General features: G+C 37.1%; 1 protein-coding gene across 1 annotated transcript in view; it reads right to left on the bottom strand.

Annotated features, from left to right (window-relative positions):
• Positions 1-18,136, bottom strand: part of NALCN (sodium leak channel, non-selective) — a 282,677-nt gene that overhangs the window by 126,564 nt on the left and 137,977 nt on the right. The window contains exon 13 of the mRNA XM_007461528.1: positions 91-228. Coding sequence (XP_007461590.1) covers positions 91-228 — 138 coding nt within the window. The remainder of the gene's footprint in view (positions 1-90; positions 229-18,136) is intronic.

Raw genomic sequence — 18,136 nt, 5'->3', positions numbered from 1 at the left:
GATTCTGAAATTGACAATAGGCCAAAAATCTGTTGATGTTCATCCCATTATGAATTGTAAGACATAATTGAAAAGAAATGCTAAACTCACCAGAGTGGCGAAGAGGTGATACAGAATGAAATAGATGGCAACCACTGGTGCCCACATGTGTCCCACAGCATTTAGCGTTTGGTCCATGACGTCAACCCATCCTTCCTGGGTAAGGATCTGGAACATGGACATAAATGCCTACAGAGGAAAAGAATGGAAGTATTAAACACTAGCCTTGGGCTACATGCAACTTAGAATTAGTATATGGTGTTGAGGACTTTGATTTCAATATTATTGATTCAGCAGGGAAAGAACAGCCTTCATTCGACAGATAGGAAAGGGCTAAGAACAAAGATTCTAAAAGCCTGATATCTAGCTATTCAATGTGGAAAACTAAAATAATTACTCTGAATTAAAATTAGCTTTGTTGGTGGTAAATACTGCTGATCAAATCAGAACAACATTCAGGAACCTTTGCTTATTGCCTTTCTTGTTTTTCCCTTTTAGCAAGCTAACTATTTAACATTTCCAACGGATTACTGTATTTTTTGTTTTTTGCTGTTAAGCACAACTTATTTGTATAGTGAATTACAGTTGATTGTCTAAAGGCAAATGAGAATAATAACATTAATTTTACTTTTATAGTATCCATCAAATTATTTCAGTTATATTAAAAACATGAGACTCTTTAAAAAAGAAATTTTTCTAAATGATATGGCCATGATAAGCAACTTAATAAAGATGATCACATTTTTCATGATTTTTAAAAAAAATTTTCAAGACAGAGTCAAGACCATGGAAGAAACCCCAAGATCAAAAACAAAATAAAATAAATAAAATAATTAAAACTAGAGCATTCCAACAAAAGCCAGCCTAGCTAAAAGACTCACTCTCTCTGCAAAGATCTTCGGTTAGTTTCATTCCTACATGTTTTCCTCATTAAATATATATATCCATCATTGACTCATGTATCTTGTACACATTAGTGGTCAATAAACATTTCTTAATGAGATCCTATGATGATGTTGGGGAAAGCTGACAATTGGAATCTAGTGACTCTAAAAAAATCTTTATAGACTTTAGTATAATAGAAGACATAAATTGCATTCTCAGGTATTGGGATTCCAAGAAATAAGGTCCAGGATAATACAAAGATGGACTGAGCCCAAGATAAAACATAACCTAAACATAACCTACCCTGACTCATTCAAGAGGCTTAAAGATGGGTGATTATCCCAAAGTCACTCTATTAATTTGTGGCACTAACAGAAGTAGCACCAGGCATTATGATTCCAAAGCAAGTACTTTTCCAAGTATTGCTTCCTGTGTTCAGTGAAGTCTGGAATCTACTACTTCCCAGGCCTCACTGCGCAGTAAAGCTCTCTCAGCAGTTTTCTTTACTAGGGATAAGTAAATTAACTTTTTTTTACAAGTGCGATGTTCAATGCTTAGCACATAATAGGCCTGTTTGAACAAAGGAACAAGGCATTGTTAAATGAATCTTGAACTAGGAGATAAGTTTTTTCTCTTACCCTTTGCCCATGTGTGAAACACGTAACCTCTCCCTGAGCTAATTTTTCTATAATATTATCATCCTACAAAGTGTTTCATTAATGAAAGTATGAAGTATGTTGTTACTGATACTTGAACACGGCATCCTCGACAGGGTGCCAAAGAGAACACTAGCTTTAACTCACCCTAAAAATGCTTCAGAGAATTTTTCAACACATCATTTAACCTCATAAGTATGCCAGAACCTATCATTGAGGGCAATTATTTTTTCCCTGTGTTTTTTTTCTATTGAATATTTATTATATCTGAATGCAAGCAACACAAGTTCCAAAGATGATTCACATAAAAATATCAGATCTTCAACAGAGCTGTCACCAGCGTGAAAGTGTGTGGACATCCAAGAGACTCTACAGTAAAAGGGGGAAGAGTCAAAACACCTACCAGCATGTTTTGAAAAACATCCTGTTTTGGAAAAAAAAGGAATTTTTCTGGACATGGATTTCTTTCCCCAAAAGTGACAGGAAAGCTTGTGATTAAGTCCAACAGATTTATTCTTGGTACCTAGAGGCCAAAAATTCAGGTGTACCTTTCCGCTGCCTTGCAAGCAGAAACCAACTTAATGTGTTTTCATCTACGGCATTAGCTTTCACGAATACTCAGCTATTATGCATCCAGTAAATGCTCGGGAACAGGAAGCTAGGGGTTTATAACCTGTTGCTGTGAGATAAGCAATGTGACCAAGAACATCGGGTTATCCTCTACTCTTTCCAGAGTTTCAAAAGAAAAAACGTCTCACTTCTGCCCAGCTCAGCCACCTGAAAGTGCATACATACTATGAGATGCTGTGAATTATATTTGAGAGCAAAGCTTTCTGTTACAACGTGATTGGTGTTTATAGTCACTTACATGAATAAACCAGTGAAAGGTAGGGCCAGGAAAAACTTCTTCTATTACAGGCTGAAAAATAAGTTGTGTCCTGCACGAGGGGTACTTTATCAGTTTTGTTGAGATTTTATCTGGAAATTTAAATCCCAGTGACAGTCTGTTTGAGATGTGAATCAAATACACTTACTGACTTATATTGTCTGCAGGATCTGCGTTCCTTGAAGAACATGTTTACATTATTTATTTGGACATGGATTATCAGTGGTTCCTGAAGACTTGATGTGTTGGGGACTGAGATGAGGAAGACATGGCTTCTTAAGAAATTTATAATAGGAGTGGAAGAAAAAGATGAACATGGCCAACTCTAAGAAATGGAAGAACGAAAAATACGGCGCGTTAAGAGAAAGATGGCAAAGCTATAAGAAGCAAGATGGAAGGACAGATATATTCTTCTTGGGTGAGTCAAGAATAGTTTGGAGAAAATGATGGCAACTGACTTTCATGAGGAAGACGAGTAGAATTTAAATGGTGGAGAAGGGGGTCATGAACAAAGGCCTGGAGGAAGTTGTTTCTTTTCTCCAAGCTCCCTGTTCATGTGTTATGCCATTTCCTATCCCGTTGACCTTTATTTTCCCCATATTGATTTCAACCAGCTCTTTATAAATTAAGAAAATTAATCTTATATCTGCCATATATTTTTCCCTATCTTTTAACAGTATGTTTTTACAAAAATAAATTTTAAATTTCTATGTGGCTTAATTTGCCATTCCATTTATTTAAAGTGTTTATATTTTGCTTAAAAAGACTTCTCTCACTGCAAGATTAGATATAAATGTACCCATATTTTTATGTACCCATAAGTTTCCTTATTTTATTATGCTTAACTTTTGAAGCAGAAATCACTGTTTACATCAGTTTAAATATGGAATTTATTTTGGTATAAGAAATGAGACAGAAATCAATCTTATTTTTCTTTTCAATAGGTGATCAGTTGATTAAGCACAATATAATTTTAAAAATCTGTCTTTTCTTCACTAATTTGAAAAATCTCTGGCATCATACATTGAATACTCATACTTTCAACTCTATTTCTAAACTTTCTATTCTTTTCCATCTATTTATTTCATCTCCAAATTGCCTAATCTTTGTACATTTTAATAAGTGGTAGAGTTACTGGCCCCTCCTCATAAGCTTTTGTTTTCAGAATTCTTTTACTTATTTTTATATGTTAATTGCCCCAAAATATCCTCTTGTTTTATTCATTGAAGTCACACGAATCTAAGAAAAATTGATATTATCTTCCAGTCTCAAAGAAAGGCATATCTTTCCATTTATCCATTTATCAAGTCTTTACTCAAGATTCTGGACAAAGATTTCAGTTTATATAGTTTCTGTCCATTTCTTGTTAAGCTCATTCTTAATATTACTTTTCAAAAATTTAATCAAGGTGATACCATATGATTAAAAATGTTACGCAGGGCTTCCTTGGTGGCGCAGTGGTTGAGAGTCCGCCTGCCGATGCAGGGGACGTGGGTTCGTGCCCTGGTCCGGGAAGATCCCACATGCCACAGAGTGGCTGGGCCCGTGAGCCATGGCTGCTGAGCCTGCGTGTCCGGAGCCTGTGCTCGGCAACGGGAGAGGCCACAACAGTGAGAGGCCCGCGTACCAAAAACAAAAAAAGTTACATAGTAAAGAAGCCTGATGATGGGTTTCTTAACAGATAATAAGCAATGGCCATATGCTTCAGTATCTCAGTCCCACTTCCCAGAAGCCACTGCCTTTAACCACTTTTGTTTTTACTTCTGGTGGCGCTACCCACATCCCCATTCAGTATTTCTTGATTTATCTACCTTAGACAGAGACTTCTGTTCAACAATATTTACATTGTGCTTTTTAGTCATGATTGGGTCTTCCATGCTTGTCAGTACATTGATAATCAATGGATTGATAGTCAATATGTTGACTATGAAAATATTGCTATGTAATACTGTTATCCTGGTAATGTTCTAGGATAATACTTCCTCCTTCAGGCCTCAATATTATGATATGTTCGGTACTAGAAGGTAATGTTCAAGGTTAAGTGGAGGCCGTTTTCTTACTTTCCCCTAATTTCTCAGAATCTGGCCCAGTTTAATTTACTTTATTTGAATCACAGTGTTCTTATACAATTTTTAGTTTAGTTTTGTTTTGGTTGAGAGTTTCTGATTGTTTTTTTCCCCGTTTCCTTGGGAAAAGAAATATATGCTTTCCTCCTTCTACCTTAAATAGCTTCCAGATTATCACACATTTTACTTATTGTTTGGAATAAATTCCACTTTTCCTCTCCTACACATGTTCTTCTTGGAGCATTCAATTACCCAGCAACCATCTGATTCTTACTCTCAGACATTTTCCTTGGAGTCCTCTTACTGCTGTTTCAATTTGGACTAATTACCTTCCAGACCTGCTCCACAATTGTCAGTCTTTTTTTTTTTTTAATTTTATTGAAGTATGGTTGATTTACAATGTTGCGTTTAATTTCTGCTGCATGTGAATACAGTTCCCTGTGCTATACAGTAGGACCTTGTTGTTTATCCATTCTATATATAATAGTTTACATCTGCTAATCCTGAACTCCCAGTCCATCCATCCCTTACCCCTCTCCCTCTTGGCAACCACAAGTTTATTCTCTATATTTGTGAGTCTGTTTTTGTTTCATAGATTATATTCACTTGTGTTGTATTTTAATTAATTAATTAATTAATCTTTAATTGGCGTATAATTGCTTTACAATGTTGTGTTCGTTTCTGCCGCACAGCAAAGTGAATCAGCCATACACGTACACACATCCCTTCCCTCTTGGACCTCCCTCCCCTCCGCCACCATCCCACCCAACTAGGCCATCACAGACCACCAGGCTGAGCTCCCTGCGCTATACAGCAGGTTTCCACTAGCTATCTATTTTACACATGGTAGTGTATTTCTGTCAAACCTAATCTCCCAATTCATCCCACCCTCCCCTTCCCCCACTGTGTTCACACATCTGTTCTCTCTGTCTGCCTTAGATTCCACATATAAATGATATCATATGGTACCTGTCTTTCGCTTATTTACTTTGCTTAGTATGATAATCTCTAGGTCCATCCATGTTGCTGCAAATGCAAAGCCTTCATTTTTAACTTTCTCATCTAGATCTTTTATTCCCTCTACTATAGTGTCAGAAAGTGATCCCAGAATCTCATGCCCATTATCAGAGTCCTGTTTCAATTTGTCAGCTAGATTTTCTTCTCTATGTTTTGCTGTCTCAGTATGAGGAGAGGGGTTTGCAGGGAGAGAAGTATTAGCTGAGGCCATGGGCAGCTATGCTTGAAATATCAGGCTTCAGATATTTCCCCACTGTGGGTAGATTCTGGAAATCTTTATTGCTGCCAGCCCATCAGTCACAGGTGTTCACTTCCTCTAATTCACCGGCTTCCTTCCAGCATCACTAGCCCTCCGTTGACTCCAGGTGAGGGCAAAGACGGGTTGATTCTGTTGGTCTTGGTCCTCTGGGTACCAGGAGAGGACAGCTGGGTCTCTCCCATCACTCCTTGGGGCTCCTGTTCCCTCCTGGTTTCTGTTTTCTTCTTTTCTCTTCATCCTTTCACTATGCTGAATTTTTGTTTATTATGGGAGATTCCTAGTTTTCAGAAATTGTGATCATTTCGCTTTCACTCTCAAGCCTTCTTCCCAGCTGGGAAAATAAAAATGGTGCAACCTACAAGTTTATGTTGCCTCTGGTAAAATGGGGTGCATCAATCACATCTACACCTGTGGGAGATTCTTGATGTCCTTTCCAGGGCTCTGAACATCCCCACGGCCTGAGGCTCTCAAATTGAGGGAGATGAGAACATATTTTACGATTTGCTTTTCCAACGTAATTTCTTCTCAACCTCTGGAAAATAGGCTTCAGGCATGAGCCTAGAGTGTTCATCCTCTCCCTCTGATTCTCTCTCTCTCTCTTCCTCCCTCCATCTTTCCTACTAGCTGCTATTCAAAGATAATGGTATGAAATTGTGGCCTTTTCTTTGTGTGGTTACTGCTGGTATAATTTTTTCCAGGCTGATAATTAATTGTTTCATTTGTTTCTGTAGGTTTTCGGGACAGAAGGTCTGTGATTTTTGCTATTTTACCCCCAAAGCCCAATCCTACAGATGTAAATAGGGGTAAAGACTTCATTTACAAGTGCTTTTTCTTTTTTGTGTCTAATGACATAATCACATATTAAACACCCTTATGCAGGTCAGGCTCTGTTCACACTGCAGGTGCCTGGCTGCAGCTAATTGAATCGGGGATGAGCAGTTAACCTGAGAATGGCCCAGCTGCATAGGACGTGATCTGGAACAAACAACTCTGCCCCATCAGGCTAGAACAAAATCAATCAAAAACATCTCTAATGGACTGTCATACAGAGTGAAGGAAGTCAGAAAGAGAAAAACAAATGCCATATGCTAACACACATATATGGAATCTAAAAAAAAAGGTTCTGAACAACATAGGGGCAGGATAGGAATAAAGACGCAGACATAGAGAATGGACTTGAGGACACAGGGAGGGGGAAGGGTAAGTTGGGACGAAGTGAGAGAGTGGCATGGACATATATACACTACCAAATGTAAAACAGATAGCTAGTGGGAAGCAGCTGCACAGCACAGGGAGATCAGCTCGGTGCTTTGTGTCCACCTAGAGGGGTGGGATAGGGAGGGTGGGAGGGAGACACAAGAGGAACGAGATATGGGGATATATGTATACATATAGCTGATTCACTTTGTTATAAAGCAGAAACTAACACATCATTGTAAAGCAATTATACTCCAGTAAAGATGTTAAAAAAAAAATCTCTAATGAATTTCAAGTGGAAGCTACAGTGAAAAATCACACTGTTAGCAGTAGGACCTGGAGGTGAATGAATAAACGGAGACTGGCTATGCGTCTGGTAGGCGCAAGAAGGGGTCATGACAAAGTCAGAGTTGTAATTATAACCACACTGATATTCCAAGGAAGGAACATCTCTGAACAAACAGAAGTAAAGTGGGAAAGAAATGCACTGACTAAAGAGACTGCAGTGATGTCCCCTGAATGGAGAAGGAAGGTTTTGAAAATCATTATCCTGATGAGTACCTCTTTCTAATCATAGTGTTATGTATTCCCTGGGTATGTGGGAGCAAAGCGAACGGCGCGAACCAGGGTAGAGGGTGAAAGCCGTAAGACCAGAGTGTGAGGAAGTGAGCTGTTCCAGGGATGACGCAGGAGAAAACACATCTAAGAGCAGAGAACAAGGTCTTGGATCACTGAAGGGTCTAAGCACCTCACTGTAGGGCCACTCAACTCACCACCAGCCCTTCTCAGGATCTTTTGCTGGTTTCTCCTCAATTTCCGAATCTCTAAATGTTGCAGAGCCTCGGGGCTTGGTCCTCAGATCTCTTTCTTGTCTGTTAACACTAACTGGTTGATCTCATCCATTATAATGCCTTTAAATACGGTCTACGTACTGATGACACTCACATCTGTATATCCAGCCCTACATCCAGAATCAACTCCGTATCTCCACTTGGGTGTCTATCTAACAGGGATCTCAAACATTAGATGTCCCAAATCAAAGTCTTCATTCCCTGTTCCCTAAACCTGTTCTTCCTACACTTCTTCCCATCTTGGAAAATGACAAACCCATTCTTCAAGTTACTCAGGCCAATGACCTCACAGACATCTCTCTGGTCCTTCTCATTTCCTCACATCCTACGTCCAATCTGCCAGGAAACCCTGCTAAAGCCACCCTTGGTTCAGGTCTCAGTTCCACATTTATCCCCAATATTCCTTAATATTCCTACCAAAGCATCTAATATTGTAGTTTCCCTCTTAGTGGCCTTACATTTTGGTGCTGTACTTTCCTGCCATAAACTGAGATTGGGAGACTTGAAAAAAAAAAGTCATCAAAATGGGGAGGAAGGGGAATAAACAAGTATTTTTACAGCTTCTCTTTTGTTCCAGTTAGCACCCCTTAAACATTGATCCCAGGTGGGGTGAACAGCATCCTTGGGACCACGCTTCCACCAGGGCCGCAGAGGGCCCACACGATAGTGTTGGCTGGTTCCTCAATGACAGGACATCCTTCTCTCTCTCTCAAGGCCCCATTTCGGACACCAAATCTCTTTCTGATAGATCTTCTTAGAGTTAGGTGAAAGCAAAGCAAGGGTATTCTCCTATGTTGAAATAACAGGCTGAAAGTTCTTGTCTAGACCTTGTAAAGTAGTTCTTAGCCTTTAAAAAAATATGTATCATGGATGCTCTTTGATAACTTGATGACCCAAAGCATGTTTTGGTTTTTAGTATGTGTGGATATCAATTTAGGTTAAGGAAATTACATATTTTAAAAAGTAGGTGAGTAAACATCTAGGTTTTCGTTAACAGAGAGAGAGCAGAATATGCAGTATGATTCTTGTAATATACATATCTAGATATGTTTTGTGTGCATAAAAATGCTTGAAAGCCTATACAATAAATTTGGAACTCTGAGGACTGGAATGGGAAGGACTGAGGAACTAGGGAAGGGGGTAAATATTCTTTTTTTTGAAATTTTTAAAGTAACAGCTTTGTTGAGATATGGTTTATATACCATAAAATTCACCTTTTGAAGTAGACAATTTAGTGGTTTTGTTTTTTCACAGTTGTGCAACATCACTACTACCTACAAACTTTTTCATCATCCCCCCAAAACTATGTACCCATAGCGGTCACTCCCCATCCATCCTCCCTCCAGCCTTCAGCAACCAATAATACGCTTTCTGTCCCCATGGGTCTGTCTACTGTGAACATGTTCTATAAATGGAATCATATAATATGAGGTCAGGGTTCATCCATGCTGTAGTCTGTATCAGCACTTCGTTCCCTTTTATTGCCAAATTATGTTTCATTAGATGGATATACCACATTTTATCTACTCATCAGTTGATGGATATTTGGGTTGTTTCCACTTTTTGGCAATTATAAAGAATGCTCCTACGAACATTCGTGTATGGGTTTTTGGTGGACATAAAAATTACCTTATACTTAATGTGTGTTTTTTACTGTGTATTAAAGCACATGCAAAACATATATTTACCTTAAAAATATAGACATTAAAAATTTTTAAATGTGGTGAAGAATACAACTCAGGTCGACATACGACTTTCATTTTACAATATAATTTGCACCTATCTTATCTATCTTTAGCTGGTTTCCAGAACTCTTTCACTACAAAAGACTTGCCTTCAAAATGAAATGCATTTGATAACTTATATAGTAGCTCAAGCTTTTTCTTGAGTGTGTCCCTGCTGCGTCTTACTACCAGTCAGCTGTAAAATAGAAGATTTGCCTTGATGGTATTCACTGAGTACAAAAGTGATACCTCCTTCAGTTTTAATTGCCTTAATTATTCACCTACTCAATCTCCTTGCTTCTTTTTTTCCCATTCAAATAGGAATAAAATGTAGAGGAGTTTTATCTTCTGAAAAACCCACTGACCTCACAATCCTTTAGCATTTCGCTATATAGTTTCATTTAAAACTTATTCAACTATTCAAAGTTCTAACAATATTTAAAATGACATCGATACATAGCAAATTTTGGACCTACCTAATGTTGGAGTTAAATTTCTAAAAAGTACACTGGTGGGCAAAATCATGATCAACAAGATCAAGGTCTTATGGAGAATTAGGGGTTGGGAAAAACCAATAAAAATGACATTACATGCATTTTAAAACCTACAGTAAATAAAAGCTCTAAGAGCCACCACTTACCGTGGCTAAACTAAGGTGTCCATAAATACAAATACTGTGGATTTGAAATCTGAAGTAAAACCATAGTGCTGTAATGTTAAAAGCCATCGGCAAATAGCCATTTCTTTACTTCAAATTTCTCCTTGTCTGGTTTGGATGGAATTTCATGGCCTATCAATTCAAATACACTCTTCTCAGTTCTCCAAACTCCGTCTTCCTTTTTGGCCAAACTCTCAGGAAACATGCCAACTCCTAGGTGAATCTAACTCTTCATGTCTGCACCTCTCCAGCCCCTCCACTGGTTCCATATGGAGATGGGCTCCCTTCCACCCTGGCCTCCAAAGAGACCTCAACACTGCCCAGCAAACCTCAGCCATGAACTTTTCAAAACTTCTCATCTGATCTAACCTCACCACTGCATCTCTGCCTTCACTCTCAAGAGTTGCCCTTCCCAGAAGACAGAGCCAAAGGAGAGCAGTTTAAAATAGAGGTTGAATGAGCTGACAATAAAGACCCTGGCCCTCTGTGAGTTGTAGGGCAGGGACGTAAAGAACCAAGTGTTCATCTCTGCTGTCACAGGGCCTGAGTTTGGGTTTAAACCGCTGACTGGCTTAGTGGCTCTGGGTAAAGCACATGGCCAGCCTGACACCAATCTTCCTCAAATGTGCCATCACATTATCACTCTCTGAAGACTGCTTTAAGAATCAAAACAAAGCATGTGTGAATACTTTATTATAAACATTAAAGGGCTATACAGATAATAGTTGGTTTTTTGTTTGTTTTTTTGGCTGCACTGTGTGGCTTGTGGGATCTAGTTCCCTGACCAGGAATAGAACCCATGCCCCCTGTAGTGGAAGCGTGGAGCCCTAACCACTGGACCACCAGGGAATTCCCAAATAATATTTTAAATAGTGATTTAAAAATCTGTCCCGAGGAAAAACAACTTCAATTACACTAGTTAAAATTTCAGAATTCTTGTACAGTTCTTACAACTTGAACTTTTTACATCATATACAGTGTGATTCCATTTTTGTAAAGCTCAAAATAATATATGATAAATTGTATTTTTAAGAATATATTTCCTTTAGATACATGAAAGTATGACAGTGCTTTTTATGGCATCATTTTATTTCATCTTTGAACTAAGTGATTCCTAAGATATCTTCTAGCTATAGGTGTCTACTATTCTATGCTCTTAATTGGTACTGGCAGTCAATTGGAAAACTTTGTTTTTATACAATATACTTTCTGGTCTATTTTCCTCGACTATACTTTCACTATAAAAACTATAGAATAAGGTTACACTAAATGTTTTGATACTAACAGATACTATAAATTGACTTTCAGTGAGTGCTGTCAAGGATAAGAGAATTTATTGAATAAACAGTAAAAATCGTGGTGTTAGCAAGTGGACTGAAAATAGGGGCTAAATAAAATACGAGCTGTATGTGCTCTAAGCCATCATATATACTGGAATCTTAAAACACAATGGAAGACTGACTGAAACTTGTTGTAGGGCCTGGAGAGTTCTGAAGAGTTTAGTTACTAGTGACTTCTATGTGACAAAGTTTTTGGAGCTATCTCTCTCCATATGCGAGCTCTTTTGAAATTTGAGATGTTGAAATCAACTACCCTTGTTGTTAACAGAAGTGAAACATTAAAATATTAATTTCTCTGTAAAATGATTGTGCCTTATTCCTTGTGATTTAGAAAGAAATAAAGTTGAAACTGGTGGTTTCAATTAATTCTGTGACTGCCTTTTATGTTGGCAAGAAAGACCGAGCAGTTCTTTGCTTTTATTTTTTTTTCAAAACGAACCCACATTATTTATTTTGCTTTTCTAATTCCTAAAATATGCTTGTTGCCAAGCATTCCATTTAAATGAGTAAAAAGAGAGAGAGGGGAGAAAAGTTTGTTTACTGGTCAAATTTTAGACTACTATGGAAAAGTCTTGCTGAATCTAGACTAACGTAATTGGCCTTAAATGTCAAAATGAGCTTGAATGTAATTAGAAGCAAAGCAGAAATCAAAATGTTATGCCTATTCCAGCAGCAAATTACTTTAAGTAGAGTCTACACTTAAATATAATTTCAAGAGTAAAAGGAAAGATGGCAGAAGCTCATTTGCAAAAACCAGTGAATCTTTTTCTAGTTATGAAAGTGAATGTAGGTATATCTGATCATCTCTTTTCTTATACATGGCCGTGCTTGGGTTAACTTCTACATATAACACCATAAATGACCATGTAGGCCAAACCATAGATTTGTACAGTCTCCTAGGATTCTTTCAGGGTAAGATTTAAGAACATGAGAAGAGACACTGAGCCATGACTAGCATTTATACAGTGCTTTGCAGCACCCAAAGCAGTTCATTGTCCATTATTTAGAGTAATTTCAGCAATAATCTTGTGTTAGTTAGTTACTGTACATTTTGCAGATGGGTAACTGAAATACAGAAGCCTTAAATGACTGATCCAGGTTGGCAGGTAGCTCCTGCTGTCCTTTTGGATATTACAGGTAACAAGACGTCTTAAGATCTAGTAATTGCTGATCTCCTTTCCTTATCTAAATTACTAAAACAAACAATGCTCTAGTCTAAATCATATTTAAAATTGTTACCTCCTTTGTCTAGCACAGTACTGAGTACATATCTGAAACTCTGTTATTATGCTCAACTGGTTAATAAAAATTAGATATCTCCAGTATTTTTTATGCTTTGCTAAAATAAGCTTCACTTGTTACCATTTTTCCAAATGAAAAAGACACAACCTTTTCAATTTCATGAGAATCTAAAATTACAAACTGTCTTTTAATAATAAAAATATTTTAATAATTTAAGATGTAAACGTTAAAGTTCCTATATTAGAAACATTTATCTTAAGGAAAAAAGATCAAGATAAACTGAATGAACTTATATCTTCCCCCTAACAATCTTTCTTGTAGAGCACGATATTTTTAGTTGAAAGGTATACTTCCCACCGATTATGTTAAAATAATTTTGAAATGCAACCATCTAGCTGATAGAACAAACAGCTGTGAAAATGAGACCTGGAGATTTATGCAAATAGGAGACTTCTGAATTAATTTTCCTCATAGAACAGACTGTCAAGTTTCTTGAAGTATTTATGCCCTATTTCTTAATTAGCAATTTTGCTAATGTCAGTCATATTAAATTTTCATAATGTAAATGATGCATTTCACTGGCAAATATGTGCTATAAAATTGCAGATGAAAGTTAATATTTTACTTTGGGTGCAACAGAGATTTAGTAACATATACAAAAGAGACAGTGCTCCTAAGAACACAGATGTACGTCTCACTGTGAAATAAAACTGATGATTTATTCAGAAAACTTTTGTAACTAAAATACCACCGAGTCTACACAGGAAATTTCCCAGTGTTTTTTTACTATCTACTTGTAGAACTATGCCCAAGAACAAGGTTTTCCTATTTGGCATCAAATAGAAAGCAGCATCAGTCAGGAAATGCTTATATTTTTGCGTACTAAAAAACCCCACACTTTGGAAATGGTTTGCCTATTTTTTGCTCTCTTTTAATGGGCTTTGATTTCTCATTTCTCTTCAATCTAAGTTCACAAATAAGAAGCTTCACTGCCAATTATATTCTCTGCTCTTTTCTATTGCAAATATACATTTCAAAACCTTGCTTCTATCTTTTTTTTTTTTTTTGCTGTACATGGGCCTCTCACTGTTGTGGCCCCTCCCGTTGCGGAGCACAGGCTCCGCACGCGCAGGCTCAGCACGCGCAGGCTCAGCGGCCATGGCTCACGGGCCCAGCCGCTCCACGGCACGTGGGATCCTCCCGGACCGGGGCGCGAACCCACGTCCCCTGCATCGGCAGGCGGACTCTCAACCACTGCACCACCCGGGAAGCCCCTTGCTTCTATCTTGATAGTGCTTATTTAGTACTCTAATGCCTTGAAAATAAAGTTGATAGTTGTTTACCAATAAATATTTAATTGAAATGACTTGAATTTAATAAAGTTGATTTTATAAGTCATAAACTAAAATTTGTCTTATACAACTGAAATTAGTTTTATACAATTTGCATATCCCTGTTATATATCTATACTTTCCTTCATTTAAAATTTTACCAGCTAATGTTCCGTTATTTTAAAAAATGAGATAATTATTGTTCTTACTGATGTGCAATTATAAATTAAGCTTTTATATCTATCTGTCTACCAACTTACCTATCTCCATTTTTTTAAACCAAGAAGCCATTCATTGTACAAAATTTGGAAGTACAAAAAGGCATAAAGAATAAAATGAGTTACTTATAATTCAAACGAGGTTGTATATATTTTTTAGAATTTGTTGTAGAATTTGAAAATTCTACCTACCAGTTTGTTTTTCCCTAGGGATATACATGTACTGGAAACAAAACTGAATCCAGCTGCAAATAGTGTTGTTTTAGGGTTCTTTGCTTGATTTTTGGTCATCACCACTTATGTCACTCATGACTAACCTCATTAATCATTCTGTAAAAATACAGTTTTGATAACTGTATAATATGCCACCATATTCAAAATTTACTTAGACATTTTATTATGATTGGACATTCAAGTTGTTTTAAAATTTTCACACTGATAAATAATGGTACAAAGAGCAATTTCTTTGAAGATCGATCTTTGTGTGCACTGTGGATATTTTCTTGGGGTAGACTTATAGAAGCGCAGTTACTAGATGAAAGAGTAAAAATGCTTTTTAGTATCTTGATACATAATGAAAAACTGATTCTCAGAAAAGTTACACAAATTGCAACGTGTGAGAGGCTTTTCTGTTGGCAATGAGCATTATCATTAACCAAAAACCAAAATAACGAACAAACCTTGTCCATTTGACATGTTCTTACTAATATGTATTAAAAATTATGGTTGTACCATCACATTTTCCTTTGTTTTTAAAAACTACCTATGGTGATTTTGACTTGTTTGAAAATTCAAATGTATCCTTCTTCTAGGCCTAAAAAGTCCCTGACCATCTAAGATGAAAGATGGTATTTGCTTTCTACATTTTTACACTTTAAATATCCTTGCTCTAATTTATCAGGGAGTTATTTTGGTACATAGTATGAGAGGGCTTTGGTATCCCCAACATTACTACTAATAATTAGACTTTTAATCATTCATTGTGATCCTTTCTTTGTCATGTTTTTTCAATGGATATATATGGTTGCCCATTCACCTGTATGTTAACCCTAAATCATACTCTTTTAATTATTGTAGCCATATACAGTTTCTTGTTGGTTCTCACTGCTTTTTTTTAAATAGCATCTATAATGTGGGGAAAATACTTCCTTAACAGGGTAGTTTTGGGGATTCCATTACATATATGTAGATATCTATGTATGTATGTGTATCTCTTTCTCTCTATAAATGTCTATCTATGAAAAGTTCTTGCTATAGGGACCTCACAGGTAAAAAATACGTAAATCCAGTAATTATTACTATTAATAATAATGACCTCTGAGGAAACGTTTCTCTAGACTTAATCAGAGATAATTACACTTCTCTAGAAACTAGTTTGTTTTTACCGCATAATCATTATTTAATCTATTTCGGTGTATATTTGCTCTAGGAAACATGGACATCCTCATGATGAACTTTAGGGTTTGTTTTTGCTTCCACTGTAATTTTGATTTTGTTTTCCCTTTAGATTAATTCTTTTAAATTCTGCTTAAATTTATTGGACCTAGGTATAATTCTTGTTGGATACATTATAGCCTATTTGGATTAAGGCAAAATAGAATAAACACTTCTTTCCGTGTATTGCTCAATTGCCTGCAATTTAAGTCTATTATTATTTATTTAGTTGAATAATGCAGAAATTTGCATTCTTCCTCATGCTCCAAGATAGTATTCCCTTTCCTTTATTTTGTTGTACCTTTCCATAATCCTCCAATTGGTTTTACTTCCTTTTTTCAATCAACCTGAAACGACACGGCTTATCCAAAGAGATATGAAGTGTGACATTTGCCTACACTGTTAGTGAAATTCTCTTTTTGGTCATTCATATAACTATGCATGCTTTATTGTCAAATTTCTAGAGTTTTTCTTTCAGAAATGTATCCAGTACATTTCTGTTGGATTGAGGTGAGATTTTTGACCTTTGCTCACTGCCTTATTCCTGAGATTCTGAATTGAATTAATGGCACATGGAAAACTAATATAACAACAAAAACAATACTACAGACTTAAGTCTGAACTAGCTACCAGGGTTCTTTCTATATCTAGTCCCTGCCTGTACTGTTTTTCCCCTTTTGTATTGCACAATGTAAGATTACAGGATGCAACCCATCCACTTCCACTTGCCTAGTACAGCTCCCTTCACCCCCTGACACCCCACCCCGCCCCCATCTGCACACACATGTACTCAGCTACATGCATGCTCACTCGTATACACACATATATTTTTATCCTGTCTTGTTTCCTAGACATTAAGGTTTTAACATTGATTCATAGAGAAGATGTTCAAGAGGGCTGGAGAGAATCCTCTGTAGAGGTTGGCAGTTGTACCCAAGGGGTGGGCAGTGGGGAAAGAATGAACCTATACATCAGTCATTAAATGGTTCTGCATTTAGTCCCAGATGTGAAATAGTGAATGATAAGCTATTTCAGATTCCAGCAGTACTCTTATTTATAATTTTTTACTTTTTGCATTTTTGTTGAAAGTTGCAAAGGGTGAGTAAAAAGAATAGTCAAAACCAGAATGGGGGTGGATTTTTAAACTTTCACTGCAATACAGAAAACTGAATGCTTTCTGTACAGTTAATGCCCAATGATTTACTGAGGGATCCTTTTATGTTGGGCTATATGATTATTGCTAGGAATTTTGTGTTTCATGCTACGAAGCTGGATTTCCACGTTATTTAAGAAAAACACTAGTTGCTACTGCTTGTTGATTCCCTGTTACATTGTCAGCACAATGTTAACTAGTCTGAATATATTATATCCTTTAAACTTTCTAATAATCCTCTAAGATATTTACTGTTATTCTGTTTTTATTATATGTAACCACGAGAGAATAGTCGAAATGTCTGACTATAGATTGTATTTTTTTGTAGGCAAGACTCAACAAAGTATTTAAAATATAGTTAGCTTTTCATCAGTGAAAATATGCTCAGAGAAACTCATCTTAACTGAAGGAGACACACACATATTCCTCATTAACAACTCTCACTGGTTTTTGAAGTTGGTGCAATGGAGTAGACTGATTATTAAAATAATATTTATGTAATATGGTAACTACTAGTTGGAAAACTACAAATAAGATTGAAACGGAGCAGGACCCTACTGTCCTTGCCCCCCATGTCCTCAGCCTGCCTTTTGTTTGTGGAAAAACTTTAGCCAAAGAATAAGTTTAATCACAGAAGTGAGAAAATGCAGAAACAAAGGAAAACAGTCCAAAGAGGCCAAATAATGATAGTTTAGTCATCAAGCATAGTCAAGGACATTTAGTTCCTCCTTAAGGGCTACAGATAATATTCTGAGCCATATCCTGTGAGCTGTCTTATAGAGACTGAAACCGCCACCAGGTGGAAAAAGTTAACTACACGATGACCAGGCTGTAGCCATGACATAAGCTGCCACAATTCCAAGAACAGGCCTCAAAGAAATGGGGACAAACTGACCCTGGAACTGAAGATTAACTGTACCTAAAACAATCAAGATGACACTGGTCAGACCACCGATGACCAATGTCAAGATGACGGTCAGAGCTGACTGTGCTGTTTCTGCATGTAGCCCCTCCCTCCGCCTATAAAAATTCTTGCCCCTGATTGTCAGTGGGGGGAGTCGGCCTTTGCACAGGAGTCCGCCTTCACCCCCCGTTGCCAGCATCCGAAATAAAGCAAACTTTCCTTTCCACCAACCTGACCTCTTTTAATGGCTTCTGAGCTGCAAACAGCCGGACCCCA

Source organism: Lipotes vexillifer, unplaced genomic scaffold, assembly GCF_000442215.2.
Source record: "Lipotes vexillifer unplaced genomic scaffold, Lipotes_vexillifer_v1.1 scaffold655, whole genome shotgun sequence".
Lineage (NCBI taxonomy): Eukaryota > Metazoa > Chordata > Mammalia > Artiodactyla > Lipotidae > Lipotes > Lipotes vexillifer.
The sequence above is the reverse complement of the archived record's forward strand: the minus strand, read 5'-3'. Positions and strand labels throughout refer to the sequence as shown.